This window comes from Phodopus roborovskii, unplaced genomic scaffold (assembly GCF_943737965.1).
Source record: "Phodopus roborovskii unplaced genomic scaffold, PHOROB, whole genome shotgun sequence".
NCBI lineage: Eukaryota > Metazoa > Chordata > Mammalia > Rodentia > Cricetidae > Phodopus > Phodopus roborovskii.
In genome coordinates this window covers 16481786-16504558 of record NW_026126517.1, presented here as the reverse complement: position 1 = coordinate 16504558, position 22773 = coordinate 16481786, and the positions used below count along the sequence as shown (strand labels likewise).

The 22773-nt window shown below is 36.4% G+C and overlaps 1 protein-coding gene across 1 annotated transcript; it reads right to left on the bottom strand.

The window, feature by feature from the left end:
* Window positions 1–13245: 13245 nt before the first annotated feature.
* Window positions 13246–14208, bottom strand: LOC127231429 (olfactory receptor 143). The gene has a single exon (XM_051196968.1). The coding sequence runs from the start codon at window positions 14206–14208 to the stop codon at window positions 13246–13248; it is 963 nt and encodes a 320-aa protein (XP_051052925.1).
* Window positions 14209–22773: the final 8565 nt, after the last annotated feature.

Sequence of the window (22773 nt, the reverse complement as noted above, 5' to 3'; positions counted from 1 at the left end):
TAGAAGTCAGAGGCAGATGGATCTCTGAGTTCAAGGCCTGCCTGGGCTATATGAGAGTGAATCAGTCTAAAAGAGGATAAGAGCTCTTTGATCCCAGCGTTGGGTTAATACTTCTTTAATCCCAGCATTGGAGAGAATATAAGGCAGGAGCTCAATGCAGTCTCAAATAGAGCAGTCTGAGGGTTTGGTGGAGAGCTTTTCAGTTATGCCAAAGATTTGTACAGGCAGGATCCCCCTTTAAGCCTTGATTGAGGTAAGAACTCTTTAGTGGCTTGGCTGATTTGCTCCTGTGATATTCACTTTAAAACCCAATATCAATCTCTGGGTTTTGTTATTCATGCAACATAAACTTACTATGTCAATTTGAAACAAAAGATTAATCCATTGTGTATAGATAATTTGCATGGTTCCTGGTCTATCTACTTGCAGATTGGTCATTTAATCATTGTCTAGTTTTGTTGTTGATATAATAAAGTTTCTTCTACACAGCCTTAACTCACAGTCAAGAGATTATATTTTACACTTGCTGTAATGATATTATGACAGAAATTATTTTGTATCTATCTTGTTTTGTATGAATATTACATGTACTTTTTACTCAGGTACTTGGTATCAAGACACTGGACCTCACACTTATACAGCAAGTGCTCTTACACACTGAACTGATATACTTGTTAATTTTAATATTCTGTGGATCTTTTGAGTGTATAAAATGTTTCTTTTTTCTTTTTAAATATATAATCTCAATTATAATTTCCCTTCCTCGGCTTGCTCCATGTTTCTTCCCACCCTCACTCCCTTGTTGTCTCATTAAAGAACAGACTTCTAAGAGATACCAACCAAATGTTACAAATGAAGATATAAAAAGGCAAAAAAAAAAAAAAAAGAAAGAAAGAAAGAAAGAAAAAGAAAACCTCACATTGAAGTTTGATAATCCATCCAAGAGTAGAAAAAAACCTCTCAAAAATAATCATTAGAATTAAAGAGCCAGTCTATCACACATCCAGGAGTCCCAAAAAATACTAAATTGACAGTTATAACATGTATGCAGAAGAGCTGGTGCATACTTTTACCGGCCCTATGCTTGCAGCTTCAGGCTCTGTGAGGTCATATGAGCTTTGCTTGATAGATGTAGAGGCCCTGTTCTATCATCTCTGGCTCCTACACTTTTTCTGGATCTGCTTTCATGGGGCACCCTGAGCTCCAAGTGAAGAAATTTAATGGAGATGTCACATTTACATTGTATTACCAAGGTCTCACTGTCTGTATAAAGACTGACTATTTGTCTCTTTATTTGTTCCTATTTGCTGTAGGATATCATTAAAAGTCATTTGGTTTATTTTTTTCTTTTACTTTATTTTTATTTTATTTTGTGTTCTATTTGGCTTTACCCTAGGCTAGCTAATCCCCAGTTAGGGCTGAGCTCTCTAATCCCCAGTTCTTGGTGAAATAAGAAGTATTGGGTACAGGTTATAACACACAAAGAGGGCCTTAAATCAAATCAGACATTAGTTGCTTATCCCCACAAGTTTTGTGCTCCATTCCCCTGATCTATTTTTCAGGTCGGGCAGATTATAGATTGTAGCTGGATTGGTATTTAGGTTTTCTTTTGGTAGCCTGCAGAGTATCTCCCCATAACAAAGACACTTGAAACTACAGATGAAGTTTCTAGGTGGGCATGGGCTTTCCTTCTTCATATTCAATGAGTTGTGTTGATATTGTCTTACAAAGGGCTTTACTGTCCCTTTGTGGAGGGTAGCCACAGTTTGGATTGTTTGGAGATTTCCATGGCACCTCTTTGGCCAATAATATAGTTGTATATGACCCAGTGCCATTATAGAAAGCTTTGTTTGGTACCAAGAGATGGCCAATTAAGATTCTATCTCCCTCATTATTTGGAGACTTCATTGCAATTGCCTTGATATATTTTAGGAATTTTCTACTGTACTATGTTTCCATACTACTCTTCAAATGCCCCTCAACTCTAGCTGTCTTTCCTCACATTTCCTCCTTCAAGCCCATCGAACCTTCCCCTAAGCCCTGTTCTCTAATTCCTGATGACCTTCCCTCAGTCCACCCATAAATCTATTCTGTTACCTCATCCCAAGGAAACCTACATGCCAATCCTTCATTTCCTCTATACCTAACCACCCAGAATCTATGAATTGTACTTTGGTTATAATTTATTTAATACTTAATATCCACATAAAAGCAAACATATACCATATTTATCTTTCTTGGTCAAGGTTAACCTCAGTTGTAATGATGTTTTTCTAGGCTTAATCATTTCCCTCAAATTTCATTATGACATTTTTTTACAGCTGAGTAATTTGAGTAAATGTACCACATTGTCTTTGTCCATTCTGCTGTTGAGACATCTAAATTGTTTTTAGTTTCTGCTACTATGAATAATTCATCAAAGAGCATGGTTGAGCAAGTGTCATTGTAGAAGGATCAAGCATTCCTAGGGTATATTCTAAAGGGCGCTATATCTGGATGTAGATAGAACCCAAACTTTCTAAGAAGCATTGTACTGATGTTTGTAATTACTTTACAGCAGCCACGGAAGAGTGTGATCCCTTATTCCACATTCTCACCAGCATGATATTGTGATATTGATCTTAGCCATTCTGACAGATGTAAGATGGAATCTCAAAGTAGTTTTGATATCTGAACTCAGTTAGATTATTTATTGCTTTCTATTCTTCTTGGATATAATTTACTCTTTTTTGTTCTAGAATGTTCAGGTGTCCTGTTCAGTTGATACTATAAGAGCTCTTTAGTTCTTATATTTGGTAACTAATGCTATAAACTTGCCTATCAGAATCACTTTCACTGTGTTTCATAAGTTTGAGTATGCCATGTATTCATTTTCACTGAATTCTGGAAATTTTTTAATTCCTTTATTTTTTTCCACACATTTTTCATTGGGCAGAGAGTTGTTCAGTTTCCATGAGTTTGTAAACTTTCTGCTCTTTTTAAATTCCAGCTTTGATCTGTGGTTATCTGATAGGATTCAGGAACTCGTTTCAATTTTCTTACATCTGCTAAGATTTGCTTTGTGTAAGAACATGTGATCAATTTTGGAGGATGTTCAATGAGGTACAGAGAAGAAAGTATACTCTTTTGTGTTTAGATGAAATGTATAAATATCTGCTAGGTCCTTTTAGTATATGACCTCTCTTATCTCATGTTTCTGTTTTGTTTTTTATTGAATTCTGTCTACTGGTAATAGTGAGGTATTGAAGTCTCAGTAGTGTATCTTTTACGAATTTGATTACCCTTGTTTGGGGGAGCATAGATGTTAAGAATTGTAATATCAATACCCTATGTGTATTTTCCCTATGATGAGAATGAAGTATCTTTTCCTATCTCTACTGATTAATCTTGGTTTTAAAGTCCATTTTGTTAGGTATCAAAATGAATATACCAGATTGCTCCTTAGATCCACTTGCTTGGAATACCTTTTACAAACCCTTTACCCTGAGGTGATAATTATCTTTAATGTTGAGGTACATCACTTGGATGCTGCAGAATAGACCCAGTTTTTACATCCATTCTCTTAGTCTGTGTCTCTTTTTTTTGGGGGGGGGGAAATGGGGGAATTAATATAGACAGGTGTGAATACTAAGTGATTGCTGAGTCTTGCTATTTTGGTTGTGGTGGTGATGATAGTGTTTTGTGTGTGTGTGTGTGTGTGTGTGTGTGTGTGTGTGTGTGTTTCTCTTCTTTAGATTTTAATGACCTGAGATTATTTATTCTGTGTGTTTCCATGGCTATAGTTAACCTCCTTAGGTTTAAGTTTTCCTTCTAATAACTTCTGATGGGCTGGATTTGTAGATCAATATTGTTTAAATTTGAGTTTATTGTGGAATATTGTATTTTCCTCATCTATGGTGAATGAGAATATTGCTGGATATAGTATTCTGGGCTGATATCTGTGGTCTCTTAGAATCTTCAGCACATCTGTCCAAACACTTTTGGCTTTTAGAGTCTCCATTGATAAGTCAAGAGTAATTACAATAGGTCTTCCTTCATATGTTACTTGGTCTTTTCCCCTTGTGGATGGAGCCTGGCAGCTGACTTAGAACTTATGTAGATCAGGAGATTCACACTGTTTAAGTAAAATAAAATATTAATACTGCCTAAGGCAGGATTGACAGGATGTGATTTCTGCCCAGAGCCCTGAATGTTGAAGTGAATAAATGTAATTAAGGGTGGGTAAATGGCAGAAGTATATGTGACTTTCTTGGGGTAGCCAAATGTCTCATCGTCTAATTAGTAAACTTTAAACTCCACTTACCAAAATGATATCTAAATTCAATTCATATATTCATCTTTTCTTCCTTTGTGTTACTAACGTGGGATGCCCTTCTATATGCTGTGAATATGTTTCTTTATCTTTGGTATAAAACATACTGTTCTTTATTAAAGAAGCTGATTTTATCATAGCCAGGTAGAACAGAGCCAGGTGGGAAATCCAATCAAAGATACAGAGAAAAAGAAGGCTGGGCCTGGAGATGCCATGTAGCCTCAAAAAAAAAAAAAAAAAAAAAAAAAAAAAAAAAAAAAAATGTGAGGTAACAAGCCACAAGCCACAAGCCTGGAGGTATAATATAAGCTAATAGAAATGGGATAAATTAATCATGAGAGCTAGTCAGTAATATGCCTGAGCCATTAGTCAGAAAATTATAATTAATATTAAGCCTTAGAATGGTTATTGGGGAACTGGTGGGAGGGAAAAGATACTTCCATTAATTGTTACTCCATTGCTATTATGCCAATTCTTTGTCTTACTCTACCTAGTTTCTGTTCATTATTGCCTTACTAACTAATATACTAGTGGATGCCATACTTTATATTCCACAGCATTAATATTTACATATTAACATAGTTATTACAGAACACTTCCTTTATGGGCTTACAAATTATTATTTCTGCTTCTAAAATTAACATTCTACTCTCAGGGCTGTAATGAAGATCACACCATAAAGCCTAACCACATGGGTTGGGAAGCTAGCTTTAAGCTGTTCTGCCAGTACACAAGTAGTCTCGCTTGAACATTAAATATTTAATGAAAGAATACAGATGATTTTAAAAAATCAAAAATAATGTAATCCTAGGTATAAAAAGTATCCAATGCATTAGCATAAGACAAAAAATCAAGACAACATAATTTTTGTTGTGATTTGTATGTGTAATACCAATCACAGATTTGTGTGTTCCAACACTTGGTCACCATAACTGGCAGTGTTGTTTCAGAATGTTGTAAAAACATTAGGAAGTAGTTGTAGTGATATTTTGTTTGTAATCTAACAAATAGTCTTGCCTGAAGATCAGAGTGCAGAGCTAAGCAACTAGTTAGCCACATATCTAGTTAAGAGCTAAGCCACTATTTAGCTACACACACACTAAGCCACACTAGTTATCCATAGATGTCAGGTAGCGGTGGTCATTCCTTTAATCCCAGGACTTGGGACAGAGGCAGATGGATCTCTGTGAGTTCAAACCACCCTGGGTTACATGAGAACGGATCAGTATAAAAGAGAAACAGAGCTCTTTAATCCCAGCAGGTCAGTGCGCAATCTAAGGGCAGTCTGAGGTTTTTGGTAGAGAGTATTGCAGTTGCAGTCACACTGAGGACAAGCCAACACCCTTTGGTTTTAGTCTTAGTAGAGGTAAAAAGTCTATAGTGGCTTGGCTGCCTTGTTTTTCTGATCTTTAACTTTAATTCCAATATCTGGCTCTGAGTTTTTATTAATTATACTACAAGTAGAACCTTGTTAGAAGAATTGAGTCCCTGTAAGCAGAGCTTAAAGTTTTATTATCTGGCTCAATTTCCTGATTGCAGATGCCTTGTGACAAACCACCTCACACTTCTGCCATGATGTCTTCTTCATCATAATGGATTGGATCCTCTTGAGGTAAAAAAAAAAAAAAACACTTTCACTTTCAGTTTGATTCTTGTTAGTGGTTGGCCACAGAATAGGTGAGCTTCAGCTCCAGGGATAAATCCTGTCTGAAAAAGTAAGATGGAGAGGCTAGATGAATATAGCAGTTAAGTGCACAAGTTGCTCTTGAAGAGGATCCAAATTCAATTTCTAGTATCCAAATGGTGACTCACAATTGTCTGTAAATACAGTTCCAGGATATCTGACAATGGCTTCTGAACACCATGGGCACCAGGTACAGAAAAGCTGAACAGACATACATGCAGAAAATACACCCATACAGACAAAACAAAATATATTAAGAACAAAAATATAAGAATAAAAAACAGCAATGCTAAAATGCTAAAGGTCTGCTTGGGCCAAGTTCGGGGATCTGGGATGGAGGTGGGGAGTTAAGCACCAAGAAGAGACTGCAACCACCAGTTGTCATTCAAGCAAGTGGCTCTGAATAGCTTGAGCCAACTTCATTTTAGTTTTAAGTTTGCATGAACAGTTTTACAGTTTCTATTTCTTACGATTCTAGGAACTGTTATTAAAAGTGTCAGGTTCTTCCAAGTCTCTTTACCATCCTCTTCCCAACTCTCTATCATCCAGAAGTATAACTAGTCTTATAATCTACAAAGAACTTTCTTTTTTATTTAAATTAAAAACAATCTTATTTTACATACCAATTCCGTTGCCCTCTCACCCTCCCAAACCCTCCATCAATTCCCAATCCCATCCCCAATCCACTCTACAAGGAGGGTGAGGCCTCCCACAGGGTATCATCAAAATCATTTGGGATAGAGCCTAGGCACCCCACCCCTCTATGTATCTAGGCTGAGAGAGTTTCCCTCCATAGGGAATGGGCTCCCAAAGTCCTTTTGGGCACTAGGGATAAATACTGATTTCACTGCCAGAGGTTCCATAGATTACCCTGATCTCCCAACTGACACTAATATTCAAGGGGTCTGGTTTAGTGCTATACTGGTTCCCCAGGTGTCATACTGGTGTCCCTGAGCTCCCATTTGCTCCAGTAAGATGTGTGTGGGGGTTTCCCCAGCATGGTCTTGATCCCATTTGGTCATCACTCCTCCCTCTCTACAACTGGATTCCAGGAGTTCTGCTCAGTGCTTAGATGTGGATCTCTGCTTCTGCTTCCATCAGCTACTGGGCGAAAGCTATAGGATGGCATTTAAGGCAGTCATCAATCTCATTATAGAGGAAAGGCATTTAAAGTAGCCTCTCAACTATTGCTTAGATTGTAAGTTGGGGGTCATCCTTGTGAATCCCTGGACATTTCCCTGGTGCCAGATTTCTCTTTAAACCTATAATGGTTCCCTCTATTCAGGAATTTTTTTTTGTTCTCTTTCTCTATTCTTCACTTGACTAGATCTTCCTGATCCCTCATGTTCTTCTCCCTCATCTCCTTCCTCCTACATCCCTCCCCCATCCTGCCATGCTCCCAATTTGATGGGAAGATCTTTTTTCCCCTTATGTGGTTGTTAATGTAAGTCTCTCTTAGGGTCCTCCTTGCTTTTATTTTTTCTGGGGTTGCAGATGTAGGCTGGTTATTCTTTGCTTTATGAATGAATACATATATCTCACTAAGTATGGTTTCTTCTAGTTCCATCCATTTGCCTATGAATTTAAAGATATCATTGTTTTTTGTTTGTTTGCTTTAATTTTCCCCACTGAGTAGTACTTCACTGTATAAATGTACCACACTTTCTTTATCCATTCTTCTGTTAAGGGTCATCTAGGTTGCTTTCAGGTTCTGCCTATTACAACTAATGCTGCTATGAACATAGTTTAACAGATGACCTTGTGGTATGAATGTGCATCCTTTGGGTATATGTCTAAGAGTGGAATTGCTGGATGTTGAGGTAGACTGATTCCCATTTTCCTGAGGAACTGCCATACTGACTTCCAAAGTGGCTGTACAAGTTTGCACTCCAACCAATAATGGAGGATTGTGCCCCTTTCTCCACATTCTCTCCAGCATGAACTGCTGTTGGTGTTTGTGATTTCAGCCATTCTGACAGGTCTAAGATGATATCTTAGAGTTGTTTTGATTTGCATTTCCCTGATGGCTAAGGATGTTGAGCACTTTCTTAAGTGCCTTTCAGTCATTTTAGAATCCTCTATTGAGAATTCTCTATTTTGTTCTGTACCCTTCCCAGTTTTTAAATGGATTAGATTGTGCTTTGATGACTAGCTTCATAAGTTCTTTGTCTATTTTGGAAATCAACCCTCTGTCAGATGTGTGGTTGGTAAAGATCTTTTCCCATTCTGTGGGCTTTGTCTTCTTGACTGTGCCCTTTGTCTTACAGAAGCTTCTCTTTTTTATGGGGTGCCATTTCTTAATTGTTGCTCATAGTGTCTGTGCTACTGGTGTTATGTTCAGAAAGCAGTTTCGTGTACCGATTCATTCACGGGTACTTCCCATTTTTTCTTCTAACAGGTTCAGTATGGCTGGATTTATGTTGTTGAGATCTTTGATCCATTTGGACTTAAGTTTTGTGCATGGAGGTAGATATGGATCTATCTGCAATTTTCTACATGCCAGCGTCCAGTTATGCCAGCACCATTTGTTGGAGATGTTTTTTTTTTCCATTGTATAATTTTAGCTTCTTTGTAAAACAAATCAGGTGTTCATAGGTGTGTCAATTAATATCAGGGTCTTCAATTCACTTTCATTGGTCTTTCTGTTTCTATGCTAACACCAAGCTATTTTCATTATTATTGATCTATAGTAGAGCTTAAAGCCAGGGTTGGTGATGCCTCTTGAAGTTTCTTTATTATACAGGGTTGTTTTGGGTATCTTGGCTTTTTGTTTTTCCATATTAACTTGAGTACTGTTCTTTCAAGATCTATGAAAAATTATTCTGGGATTTTGATGGAGATTGCATTGAATCTGTAGATTGCTTTTGGTAAGACTGCCATTTTTACTGTTGATCCTACTTATCCAAGAGCTTGGGAGATCTTTCCATTTTCTGGTATCTTCTTTACTTCTTTACTTTCTGTCTGTATTAAAGATTCAAAGTTTTTGTCATATAGGTCTTTTACTTGCTTTGTTAGAGTTACCCCAAGATTTTACATTGTTTGTGGCTATTGTGAGGGGTAATGTTTCTCTGATTTCTTTCTCAGCCCATTTATTGTCTATATATAAGGAGGGCTGCGGAATTTGTTTGTTTGTTTGTTTTTGTTTTTGTTAATCTATTCTGCCACTTTGCTGAAGGTGTTTATCAGCTGTAGGAATTTCCTGGTAGAATTTTTGAGGTCACTTATGTAAACAATCATATTATCTGCAAATAGTGTCTTTGGTTTAATATCTCTATGATCTGTTCTATTAAGTTTTTCTAAAACTTGTACCTTAGCACTCATATTAATCAACATTTTAGTGATAAAGTCTTATCCAAATTAGTTATCCTCTCATTTAATTATTCCATTTTCAAACTGTATGGCATATTATCATACAGAGACCTAAAGCCCTCTATTTTAATAAGGGATTTTATTTTATCCCACTTTTTAATGTGGGAAAAAACTATCTCTCACTCTCTCTTTTCTAACTAATTCCCTCTTCTAATGAATCCCAAATTTCTTTCCAAATTTCTGAGGAAAATGATGGAGCTTAAAACTGTGAAGCACATCTGATTTGAGAACACAGGTGGTATACATTCTTGTGAGGACAGGTGCAGCTGGTGGCATATAACCATAAGCTGAAAGTGACAGCCCTCAAAGAGGGGATCTAAGGAAAGCCTAAATCCACAGGTAAGAGAGAGAGAGAGAGAGAGAGAGAGAGAGAGAGAGAGAGAGAGAAGAGCTGGCTGTCTTAAAAAATGCAAATGGTATTGTATAAAAGAAGTAGGTGTGATAGAAACTGCCTGAAGATAGAGCCAGCCAGTCTATGGCAGATAAATCTTGTGGAATTTAGAACAGGTACTTCTGGTGATTGGATGGCAGCTATAGACTGTTTTAGAGAGGCTACAAGAGGAAAATCCCAAACTCACTCGGAGGCTTGAGGGAAAAAAGAAAAGAAATTTTAGTTGGGTAGGGTGGTAGCTCCTTCTGGAGCCTCATGTGCAGTTCCAGCTGGTGCCTTTGGCTGCAAAGCCATAGGCAAATGTCATTATTTTTTTGTGAATTTGTCCCTTTAAATTGGGCACTAATATGTAACAGGAGTTCTAATAGGTCTTAATTATAAAATCCCAGAATTAGATATAGGGGAAAATGCTGAGATCAGAGAGACAAAGGAGCAAAGCCATCGCCACTTTACTTACTGAACTTCCCAGCAGAAAAGAGACTGAGTTCCTGTCTCCCCCTGCCTTATCACTCCCTCTTTCCACCCAGTCTTACCAATTTATGTCTGTCTGTACAGACCCCCAGACCTTTATGGTTAACTAGTGGCTAGCTCTACCCTCTAATCTTCAGGCAAGCTTTATTTTCTCAAACAAGATGTTGCCACACTATAAGGGAAGAGAAGTCATAGTCTACAGTTGAGTGATCCTACGAAGCTCCATCAGATAGTTCCAAATCCAAAAATACATAGAAAGTCCTGGTTAAATTCAGTCAGCTACAAAAATAAAAGAAAAAGTCATGAACAAGGGAAAGGAGTTTGTATGGAAGAGAGATTAGGAGAATAAGTATGAGACAGATATCATTTGTTGTTGTTATTGTTGTTTTGATGTTTTGAGACAGGGTTTCTCTGTGGCTCTGGAAGCTGTTCTAGAACTAGCTCTTGTAGACCAGGCTGGCTTCAAACTCACAGAGATCCACCTGCCTCTGCCTCCTGAGTGCTGGGATTAAAGGCATGCCTCACCATTGTCCTGTGACACAGACATCTTTAAAGGGAGGAATTTAGGTGTTATTTTTTTAGGTCTTGTTTAGGCAACCTTACTTTTGATATTTCATGGTGCTGTTTCCCTCTCATATATAGAATATTCTAGTTGAAGTTAGTGAAATGTGGGGAAAATGATATAATTATAGTACTCAAATATGAAATTCCCAAAACAGTGAGACAAAAACAATGATAAACATGAAACAATATCATCAGTATAATATATGCAAAAATGTAGACTGTGGTTTTATTTTATTATTAACAAATCAATTTTACATCTAAATAAAGGCATACCATCCAATGAGTTTGTTTCTTCAAGTGCCTAATTGTTGATGAAAGAGCAACATGACTTGGCAAAAGTCTTTAGCAAAGCTCGTCAGCCTTGTCATGTCAGAAAAAGCATCACTAATCTAAAAAGACCAATGAGATGTTGCTGTACATCTAACCCTGCTGACTTTTCTTTAAAACCACTCCTGCATGGGAAAATGAGCTTATAAAAAAAAAAAACCTGGCCTCAAAGCCTTGTAGGTAATCAGTATTCTTGAGATATCTTTGCTGGTGTTTCTTTGCCCATCAAATGCCTACTTTGGGACTCATTAAGAAACTCAATATGGAGTTCTCTATATTTTATTACAACTCTCTTTCTATACTTTCATCCCTTTATGAAATTCACAATGCTTAGAAAAGCCAGATCCTACTGGCATTCTACCTATATTCCCTCATACCATCAACTATGAAGGCTTAAGCAAATCTTTTAACCATTTTCTTATGCAGACACAGTACAGGAAAAGAAGAAATATGCTTAATAGCATATTTTAAAATGTGCGATGTGACATGATATTTCAGGTATTTTTCTGAGAAAAAATGGAAGATATAAAACTTACATATTAAAAAATAGTCTTGATTGTCCCTTATTTAAAATATAAATGCATGTATCTGAACATAATCTTAATATATTTACATACATGTTTATATGTGCCTAGTGATGTTAATGATCAATCAAACCTAAAACTATGAAAAAACATTTATTTATCAATGAAATATAATTCCAGCTATGATTTTTTCTCATGTTTGTAAGAAAATTATTGTCATGTAATAAGGAAAATAGCAACTTTTGGCATTGTGTATAATATTCTGTTCAATAGCAAGAACTTTTTCAAAACAATCACAGGCAAAATTCACAAATAAAAACTAATGATAATTCCATTTGTCTTCAGGACAAATTATAAGATCATCACAACTATATCAGTTGGGTTTGAAGAAAGACATGGACAGAAATGCTTAAATATCTGTTAAAAAAATGAACATTAGTCCAAGAGAATATATAGTATCATTAGCAGATATCTAAAACCCAAGAATAAGAAATATCTTTAAGCCAGGCAGTGGTGACAAATGCTTTTAATCCCAGCAATTAGGAGGCACAGGCAGGCAGAACTTTGTGAGTTCAAGGCTAGCCTAGGCTACAGAGTGAGTGCCAGGATAGGCTCCCAAGCTACACAGAGAAACTGTTTCAAAAAAAACTACACACACACACACACAAAAAAAATATCTTTAAAAGACTCAAAGTATTGATAACTTTACAGTGCATATTTTTGTCATCCATATTCTTTGTTAAAATAAGTGCACAAAATTAGTACCCATGGAACAGGAAATTGATCTTCAGAATTCTTCCAGAAAAGCAAAATGGAGATGAATTTATTTAGAAAACAATCAAATCCCCAGCATTTCTTGGATAGATAAAATATATCAGGGAGGGGGAAGAAGGGAAACAGATGGTAGTATTAGTACTGGTTTAAAATAAGAAAATAACAGTTCCAGCCTATTTCCTACAACTTCTGTGTTTGTAGAGTATAGGTATTTCAGCAATACAGCCTTGCCTTCAAATTATGGGGATCAACCAAAGCCTACAGGAATAGAATAAATTATTGGGGAGAGTCTCTTTAGCTTCCTTGTGCAACAACTCAAAGGAAGGTTGTTCTCATGCCTGGCATGGTATCTAAGGGTATTATACAAGATTACAAAAATGGAAAACAATCAATAGTCCTACCCAGCTGTAAAGCCTATGAATGACAACATTGGCCCACCATTGCAAGACATTTTCAAGGGTTTAGTGATAGCACTTATAAGTCTTGGGTCACAAGCAACAGTTGTCTAAGTACGTTAAAGGTTAAATAATAGGAGAGAATTTGTGTCTATTACTTTAAATCTACTCACAAGACAGATCTCCAGACCATAAATAAGCCAGATAATTGTAACTCTATCCTATGCATAGAGATAAAAGAAATGCAACTACATTTCATGGAAAAAGACAAAAAGGTATTAGAGTAGAACTATTCTTTTTCTACTGTAAAACTATATTAGAAATAAAAATGAAGAGAAGGAAAGTACATAATAGAAGGAGGTTAATATGGAAGACAAATGAAAAGAAAGAGCCAAATTGGAGACATGGCTGATGTCAACATCCCACTAGTTCACTTAGACTGTGATTCTCTTCAGCGTTCTCTTCAATGCAAGTTTGACATCCTTGTTCCTGAGGCTGTAAATGATGGGGTTCAGCAAAGGCAGCACAAAAGTATAAACTACTGAAAAAAATTTCCTCTGAACCACAGACTCTGCAGATGATGGTTTGATATGAGCGAATAGACCAAATCCGTAGAACAGTGCAACAGTTATTATGTGAGAACTACATGTGCTCACTGCTTTGGACCAACCCTTAGATGATGACAAATGAATAACATTAACAAGAATCAAAGCATAGGAGGATACAATAATAAGGCTAGATACAACAACAACTACAGCCACAGCAACAGAACTCACAAGCTCATTAGCATGGCTGCTACCACGGGAGAGCTCAAGGAGGGGGAATGTATCACACATGTAGTGGTTGATGACTTTAGAATCACAAAACCTGAGCCTGATAATACATCCTGTGTGGACAATGGCTGTAGAGAGCCCCAACAAGTGTGAAGAAAACATTAAGAGGGAACAAGTCCTGGGAGACATGACTACTGTGTAGAGCAGGGGCCTGCAAATGGCCACATACCTATCATAGGCCATGGCTGTCAGCACATAGCACTCCGAATTAACAAAATGGCAGAAAAAAAATAACTGAGCCATGCATCCTGTGAAGGAGATTGTATTATTTTTGGAGACAAAGCTCATCAGCATTTTGGGGGTAAAAACAAATGAATAACAGAAGTCAATGAAGGACAAGTTGAGGATAAAAAGGTACATTGGTGTGTGAAGATGAGAATTCAAGAAGATGAGACTCATTAAACTCAAGTTTCCTATCACAGTGGCTGTGTAGTTCACCAAGAACAGGACAAATAAGGGCAGCTGGAGCTCAGACTGGTCTGTTAATCCCATAAGAATAAACTCAGTCACTGAAGAATCATTCTCCATATCCATTAGCTTTACATGTAGCGTCTGTAGGAACATCAATCAGAATCAGATGACCCCAACAAAGACCTTGTATCATGACACCAGAGATAGAGAAAGAGCTAGAGTCATAGTCTCTGATCTCAGGATTATCTAAGAAAATACATGGCAACCACTTTTTCTCAAACCCCTACACAAAATGAATGACTCAGTCATGATGTAATACTGATAGCAATATTGCTAAACATTTCCACATTCTTTAGCCTCCACTAATAATTTAGCTAAACAAAGCAATCCAGTGGATTTCTCTGTATCACATGATTTATATTGTTTTATATTTCAAAGGAAATTATAAAAACATGGATGATTTAGGGCTGGAAGTTTCACTACTTTTGAAGCACAAGGGCCCTTTCTTCCCATTTCCCTCAAGAGTCTGACTTTCTGATGACAAATGATTTAGCACTTATCAGAATAAGATCCATCTCTAACCTTCTAAAAACCAGTAAATTATGGAAAATGACACAATTTGTACCTGCGAATTTATCTGGAGAGAATTTATCCTTACCTACATGGCAGGAAAAATATATATGAAGCTACAAATGGCACCTCACTCAAATTATAGCCTATTTAATGGACCAACACAGAAAATTATTCTCACCTCTATAGTTTCCTCCCAGGTTGCATGAACCCCTTGATGGTAGAAATTTCTGATCCTATTTATAATAGAAACCATAAACCTAATGTTGAATCTTCTTCAGGGAATTCAAAGTTCTACTCAATTTATAATTCCCCCCCAGGAGTACCTAGTTCCCAGCTCAGAGTTGTGTGTTGTCTTTTGGGAAATTTTCTACTGTGTAAGAACAAATCTACTGGAGGAAAACTGAGGATAGAACATTTTGCCATTTATAAGAGTTTCTTTAAATCCTTTGGGATTTCATCAGCAAACATTCAATGCTTTAACATTTAACAGAGGAAATTTTATAAAGAGATTGAAGTAAAGAGAAGACACTTTAGTCCCCCTGAGTTTAAATCCATGTCGTTAGTTTTGTTACTATGAAGCTACCTGAAGGTTACATAACTTTCCAGTCCTTTATTTATATTTATAGCTCCATGTTCATCTGTATAGTTATAAAATATGGCTCATGAAAGAATTATTGGCTCACATACCAGTGGTCCTCTAAGTTTCAACAAAATGACTCAAATTTTATGGTGATGAAAACAGCCTCTTCAAAAAATGCTCTTGGGAAAACTGGATATCCACAAAAAGAAGATGGAACTAGATCCCCATCTCTTACTCTGTACATAAGCCAATTCAAAAAAGTATCAAAGTCCTTAAAATAAGACCTGAGATTTTTTAAGTCTCTAGAGGAAAATTCTTCAAGATCTGAATACAGCCAATAATATTCTCAATTAGACTCCAATAGTACAGAAAGTAATTGAATTAATGAATGAAATCACATAAAAAAAAGGCTTCTACACAATAAAAATAACTGGAGTAAAGAGCATTCAGAATAGAAGAAAAATATTTGCTAGCTATTTATCTGACAGTATGTAAATATCCAAATATACAAACAATTATAAAACAAAGTACAAAAATTCTATCAGCAAGTGGTGCATTAGTGGCACATGCCTTTAATCCCAGCACTCAGGAGGTAGAGACAGGAGGATCTCTGTGAGTTCAAGGCCATCCTGGTCTACAGAGCAAATTCCAGGACAAGCTCTAAAGCAATACAGAAAAACCCTGTCTGGAAAAACCAAATAATAATATAAAAAAAAATCAAATGGGCAAGTATGAGCTGGTATTCTGAAAGAGTGTTTGCCTAGCATAAACAAAACCCTTATTTTGATCCCTACTGTTGCAAAATGAAACAAGCAAAATAATTAAATGGGCACATGAATTGAAAAAGCTAGTCCTCAATAAAGAATTGCAAATAGCTAATAGATATATGAAAAACTGTTCACTCTCCTTAGCCATCAGGAAAAATGTAAATCAAATGTTTTGAAGTCATACATGGAGCCTTCCTGCATATAATGCTGGAAAAGGGTGGATTTCTATGAATTTTGTGCCAGCATGGACCATAGAGGAAGATAAAAGAAAATCAAAAAGGAATGTAAAAGCACATTGGAATTCTATCTCATTTGAGTTAGAATATCTATCAACAAGAAAAATGAATAACAACTGGCCAGGATGTTAAAAGAAAGTAACACTTACACAGAATTGGTGAAAATGTAAAGCAGTCCAGACACTGTGGAAATGAGTGTGGAGGGTCCTTCTTGTGATCCTGTTATGTCACTCTTGGTGTCCAATAGTTCTGCCTGCATATCATGTTCCTTAAATTCTTCACTGTAATGGCCTTATGGAAGCAGTATAGATGTATAGAACTGAATAAATAAAGAAAATAGATTGTGGGTGCATGATAATTGAAGGAGACAGTACAGAATTACAGATCAAGTCAAGTGAAATGTTAGATTAATAGAGATACCATGGTTTCTGTTCTGTGCAGGAGCTAGATCCAAGAGAGGGTGGTGTGGGGAGAAAGATGGTGAAAGTACTTTATTAACATCCATTAAAATTCCATACTGAGGACCATTAGTTAACACAATCAATATATGCTAACAAAGAACCTCAAGAAGAAACACTCCTTGTGCTACAAGTTTCTCCAAAGTTTGCAAACAGCATGGCATCATGATGATCTGTATGCTGTGAATATGATTTATTACTTACTTTACTATTGGCTAATAAAGAACCTGATTTGGTCGAATCAGCAAAATAAGAGTCAGACAGGAAATATAAGCAGAGATACAGGAAGAAGAAAGGCAGAGTCAGGGAGATTCCAGCAGCCACCAGGGAAGCAAGATGTGATGTAATAAACCATGAGCCTTGTGGTAAAATATAGACTAATAGGAATGGGTAAAGTTAAGTTGTAAGAGCCCATTAATAATGAGCTTGAGCTAATTGGTCAAACAGCTTGTAATTAATATTAAGCCTCAGAGTGTTTATTTGGGAACTGGCAGTCAAGAGAGAAACTTCCTGTTATATCATGCATACAACAGCATAGCATCATTCAGAAGGGTTTCATGGTCCTAGAACTTCACTCTGTTTCCCCTATTCCTTCTCTGCTTTCCCTAATCCCTAGCACTGGGAGTTCAGCTAATCCACATGGTAGTGCTAAATGGGCTCACCTGGTACCCAGCCAGTGCAGACAAGGTTTTTCATTTAGCAATGTGTGCTTAAGACTTTTCCACATTTTCTCAAGACCTAGTGCTAACTTCTTCCAATTCCCTTATATAGACTATACTAAAGTTTGTTTATCCACCCACCTGTTGAGGGATATCTTCATAGTCTTAGGAAACATGAATAAAGTTGCTACATTCACATGCAAGTTTTCTGTCCTTAGATTTATTTTCAAGTGGGTCAAGACAAATATCTAGAAGCAAATGAATTGCGAGATAAGATGATTTGCTTTGTTGCTGTTGTTTTGTTTGTGAGTATGCTTGGTTTGGTTTGATTTGGTTTGGAATTTTGGTGAAAAAAATAATAAAGTTGGGGGGATAGGAAGATGGAAAGCATCTGGGAGGAATTTTGGGAGATTATAACATGGTCAAAACATATTGTCTAAAGAAAAAGTTTTCAATTAAAAAAGGAAACCGCCAGTATGGAGGGATAGTTCAGCCATTAAAGGCTAGGCTCACAACCATAAGAAAGGAAACAGCCATGATTTCTTCCAAAATGTCTTTCATTCTAAATTCTCATTTAAAGAAATGAAAATTTCCATTTTTGTTTCCTTTTTAATGTTAGGATCATTTTCAATGTTAGGGAATTTTTGAATCAAGATTCTTTTTCCCTGTTAATCATCCTGCTATATGTAATACATTGAATTGTTTTATTGTGTAGTTTCCTAGTTTCCAATGAAATTTACTGTTTTGCAAATGCTGATGTGCCATCCCCATATTTTCTTTGCTGACATGGCTTTTCACATTTTTGCCTGTGTCTTATTCTTCTGTTTCTTTGTGATTGATGTTCTACTGTTATTTACTGATCATTGATAGAGGTTTCTCATCAGATATGTATTTTAAAAGTTGTTGATATTTTGGGAGTTTGTTTGTTTGTTTGTTTTTGGTGGTTTTTCAAAGCAGGGTTTCTCTGTGTAACAGCCCTGCCTGTCCTGAAACTTACTCTATAGACCAGGCTGGCCTTGAGTTCATAGAGACCCACCTGCCTCTTCCTCCCCATTGCTGGGATTGAAGGCATGTGCCACCGTGCCTGACTGTTTTGTACTTATTTATTGACACAAAAACAGAAGAAGAAGACTAATAGACAGATATATAAATAGAATCAGGTAAAAATTAAGATGTTATCCTTTCATATGGAAACTTTTGACCCTTGCCCTCTGTCAAATATTGCAAGGAATTTGTGTTTACCATTTCCATTACCAGCCATGACGACCAAGCCTGACTTTTCATTTGTGTTCTTGATAATTCAATGTAATATTTTAATGAGGAGTTTCATCTTATACAAACTTTATCTCAAATTAAATAAAATGTATTTACTAAATGTTTTAATTTATTAAAACCATTATGCAAAGAAGTAAGAAAATGTAATTCATAACAAGGAAAAACTGATGAAGCCAAAATGGATATCCATATTTTACATGAACAGACAATTTCAAAATGAACAATTATGCTATATACAGAAGTCATGGCATCTAAACAAGAAACCATGTTCTAATATGAGATACCTCTATATGAGCGAAATCTTAGAGGCCTCCCAAATAATACAGGGTATTGCTATTGCTCTTGGTTGCCCACCAGAGCTAGATAATAGAATCCCTGTACTAACTACATGACACACTTTGGATACATGACACATAAATCAAGTTGACTGAGCCGGAGTCTCCTTCCTCATTAGCTGTTATTCATAGTACCATAAAATGCAATTCAGGCTTTTTCAAGAGAAAATTTATCAAATTTCTCTTAGCTATAGATTATGTGTACTATAATACTATATTCTTCCAGAAAAGAGACAATGGCTGATATAATAAATAAAAAACTATGTGAGTGAAAACTTTCCTTAGATTATATAATGTATCCCCAGTAAACTAGATTCTCAATTATTAGTAAGAATTTGTACCTATTTCTGGACTATAACTCTGCTTTGTGTTTAGACACAAAATAAAACTTTTATTTTATTCATTTATTTACTATTTCAAACATGGTGTTTACCTTGTAACACGGTAATATGAAATTCAAGATTCTTCTACTCCTTCCTGGTAATACTAACTTACTTTACATTTAGGATTTACTACCAATGTCCTTGTTCATATTTTCTTTTTCTTGTTGCTTCTTTGTTAGTGTTTGATTGTAGCTGCTCATATTGCTTTGCTTCTGAGATACAGGATCTCTGCATCATCCTGCCTGGCATGGAATTCACTGTATGTGCCAGGCTGGCCTTCCAATTGTTATTCTTATGCTTCAGATTATTTAGTTCTTCTATCTTATGTGCCACCATATTTGCTCTGTGTGTCCATGTCTCTCTCTTTCTCTCTGTGTGTGTGTGTGGGGGGGGTACTACAGAAATGTCCAACTAACAATCTAAGCAATAGTGGAGAGACTACCTTGAATGCCCTTCCCTGATAATGAGATTGATGACTACCTTATATGCCATCCTAGAGACTTCATCCAGTAGCTAATGTAAGCAGAAACAGACCCTCACAGCTAAACATTGAACTGAACTCCTGCAATGTGGTTGCAGAGATAAGCAAAGTGGTCAAGACCAGGTTGGAGAAATCCATAGATACTGCTGACCTGAACAAGGGGGGAGCCAGCATAAGACTGACCCAGATTCCCTGAATGTAGGTGTTATTAGGAGGAATGGGCAGTCTATGTGGGCTCTGGTAATGGATCAGTATTTACCCTTAGTATCTGAATGGACTTTGGGAGCCCTTTCCACATAGAGGAATACACTCTCAATCTAGACACTTGGGGGTGGGCCTAGGCCATGCTCCAAATGATTTGACAGACTTTGAAGACTACCCATGGATGACCTCACCCTCCCTGGGGATCAGAAAGGGGATGGGATGGGTGTTTGTGGGGGGAGGACAGGAGAGGGTATGTGGTATGGGAACTGGGATTGACATGTAAAACAAGCTTGTCTCAAATTTAAATAAAAAAATTCAAAGAGAAAAAGACTCTTGTTTCGTTTCTTGGAGTTTTCTCACATGTGCTCAGAATTCCTACTGTGCAACTCTATTCTTGAACTGTGTCCCAATGTGTGTGTGTCATAATTATTTATACATAGATGAACAAACATAAAGAATAAAATGTCAAATAATCTCTATTGGGAAGAGCTAAAACTAAACAAAACTTATAGTAACAAAATATTATATAATGCAAAATATGAAAACAGAGACTTAGGGATAGTTTAGAAAATGTAAATGATATTCTTTCATGGGTAATTTTTCAAAGCATTATGAAGCTTATTTACCACATTAGCCCATATTTTAGGTCATCTTAGATGGAAACGAAATACAGCCTATATGATGCCATTGAAAAAAAAAGAATTCTGAATTAGAAGCCTGCATTATTTCTATCTGGTCTGGTTATCATTGGGAAGTAATTATTCAGTTCTACATATCTCGTGATGAAGAATTAACAACTTTGTTCTGAGTTATCTTTCCAGGAATATGCATCAAATAACCTTGAGAAAAATGGAGATAGAATTTCCTCCCAGAAAAAGAATGGTTTGGTTTGGTAAATGAGAAAAACAGAAATTTCTTATTGTTGAGTATTTGGAGTACATTTACAATGTGTCTTACATTGAGGGTCCCTTAAGTTAGGGTTATGACTCATTCAGGACTTCAGCTTCCTTCACACTGGCTGTATGAGATTTTAAGAAAGAGATAAAAAGCTTGATGTTCATGCTATCTATTGTGAATGATAAGTTCTTTGAAGCTGAACCAGGAGTGTTGTGACTTCTGTGAACGTCAATAAATAGTGGCAGGCTCAATTGTGAACTTGCAAGTATGGGAAATTCTTAAGCTTTCTAACATAAATTCTGGTAACAATGAGCAGATATATGCAGAGACTCCTTCACTCTGCAAATTCAACTCAAGCCTGTTTTACATCAGGCTAATCAAAGTAAGGTGGGTGTTATTTCAAAGACAGAAAGGAAGGTAAGAGACAATAGGCAGAAAAAGAGGGGGAAGGAGGAAGAAACAGAGGGAGGAGATAGAAAAGAAAGTGAAACAGGTTCCATGTCAGTCTTAAATTCAATTTTTATTTTGCTGTCAGGGCTCATATATTTAAATTATTTATATGCACCATCAATGAAGATTTCATATGCAAATGATAGTTATATAGTAAGATTTTGGAGGCAATGTGAAATTGTTAATGGATGTAAACAGTATAGAAAGATTTAGTCCTGCAGAGCAAAGAGCCTATCTTCACATCCTCATCTGCACTGAGATTATTTAAAAGCCTGTTTTGTCAGCCACTTAGATACATAAAATAGTATTACTGACTACAGTTGCCTGATTTTCAGTACAATAAAAGTTATTCTTTCTAAAATAAGCTGTACATTTTGACTTCTAAGCACCTCTTCCTTATTCTGGTTTTCCCTTCTAAGCACTTTTTCCTTATTCTGGCAGCCATCATTCAACCTGCAGTTTAGAAGTTATTAAAGGGCACAGGAAGACAAGCTCTACATAATTACATTCATAGGTGAAACCTAACACATTGGCATAGTTTCAAATACTGTTTTAAAAAGTGAACTCAAATTACATTTAAACAACATTTCCTCTTCTGGCATAGTGGACATTGAACAATTTATTATCAATTTCAATTATTTCTGAAAATTTATGTACCCCAAACCCACCTGGTTAGCAGAAAACATCTTCAACATACCTACAATGCAGTAAGAAATATGTCCATGAGGAATGAACAGAAGTATCCATCAAACAAGAAAAAGTTGGGGACTCCTGACCTGCCCACCCCCACCACCATCACCAAAAAGACAGCACATGAAACTGATGATGGTCCTTGAACACTTGAATCAAGCCAAGGGACTTTATACTGTAGTCACAGACATCCTCTTCCATGACCACCATAGCTGCTGTCCAGGTGTAAGATGAGTCTTTGCTTAGGCTGCTATAATTGAGTAGACAATGCCATTTTATCCTTATTCTTACTCCTCACAAAGCCATGGCGTGCTGGCACATCTGGCCTCCTTGATACACCTTTGTAGGTAATTGTTTGTCAGAACAACCAATGCTGAAAAGCCAAATGTGCTTGGTAACATATACTGGCCTGGGCCCAATACCTCTTCATCTAAAAGCACGCTGTTAGGTAAAGCTCTGTTTTCATTCTTATTTGTGAACCAGAAAAGGTGAAAACTGCAAAAAGTAATATTTGAAACTTTTGAATGCAGCAAGACAAGAATCTATGAGTGTCTCCATTGTTTAAGGAGATGGAAAGAACTAGGTGGGCATGATAGTATTGCTTCTGAGACTATTTAACTCCACATTTTTCTTGAAAGTACAACATAATGATATTACGGTTATGTTAATAAACAGAAATTTCATGAATAAATGTATTTATGTATTTTTGTGAAAGATAATCTAATATATG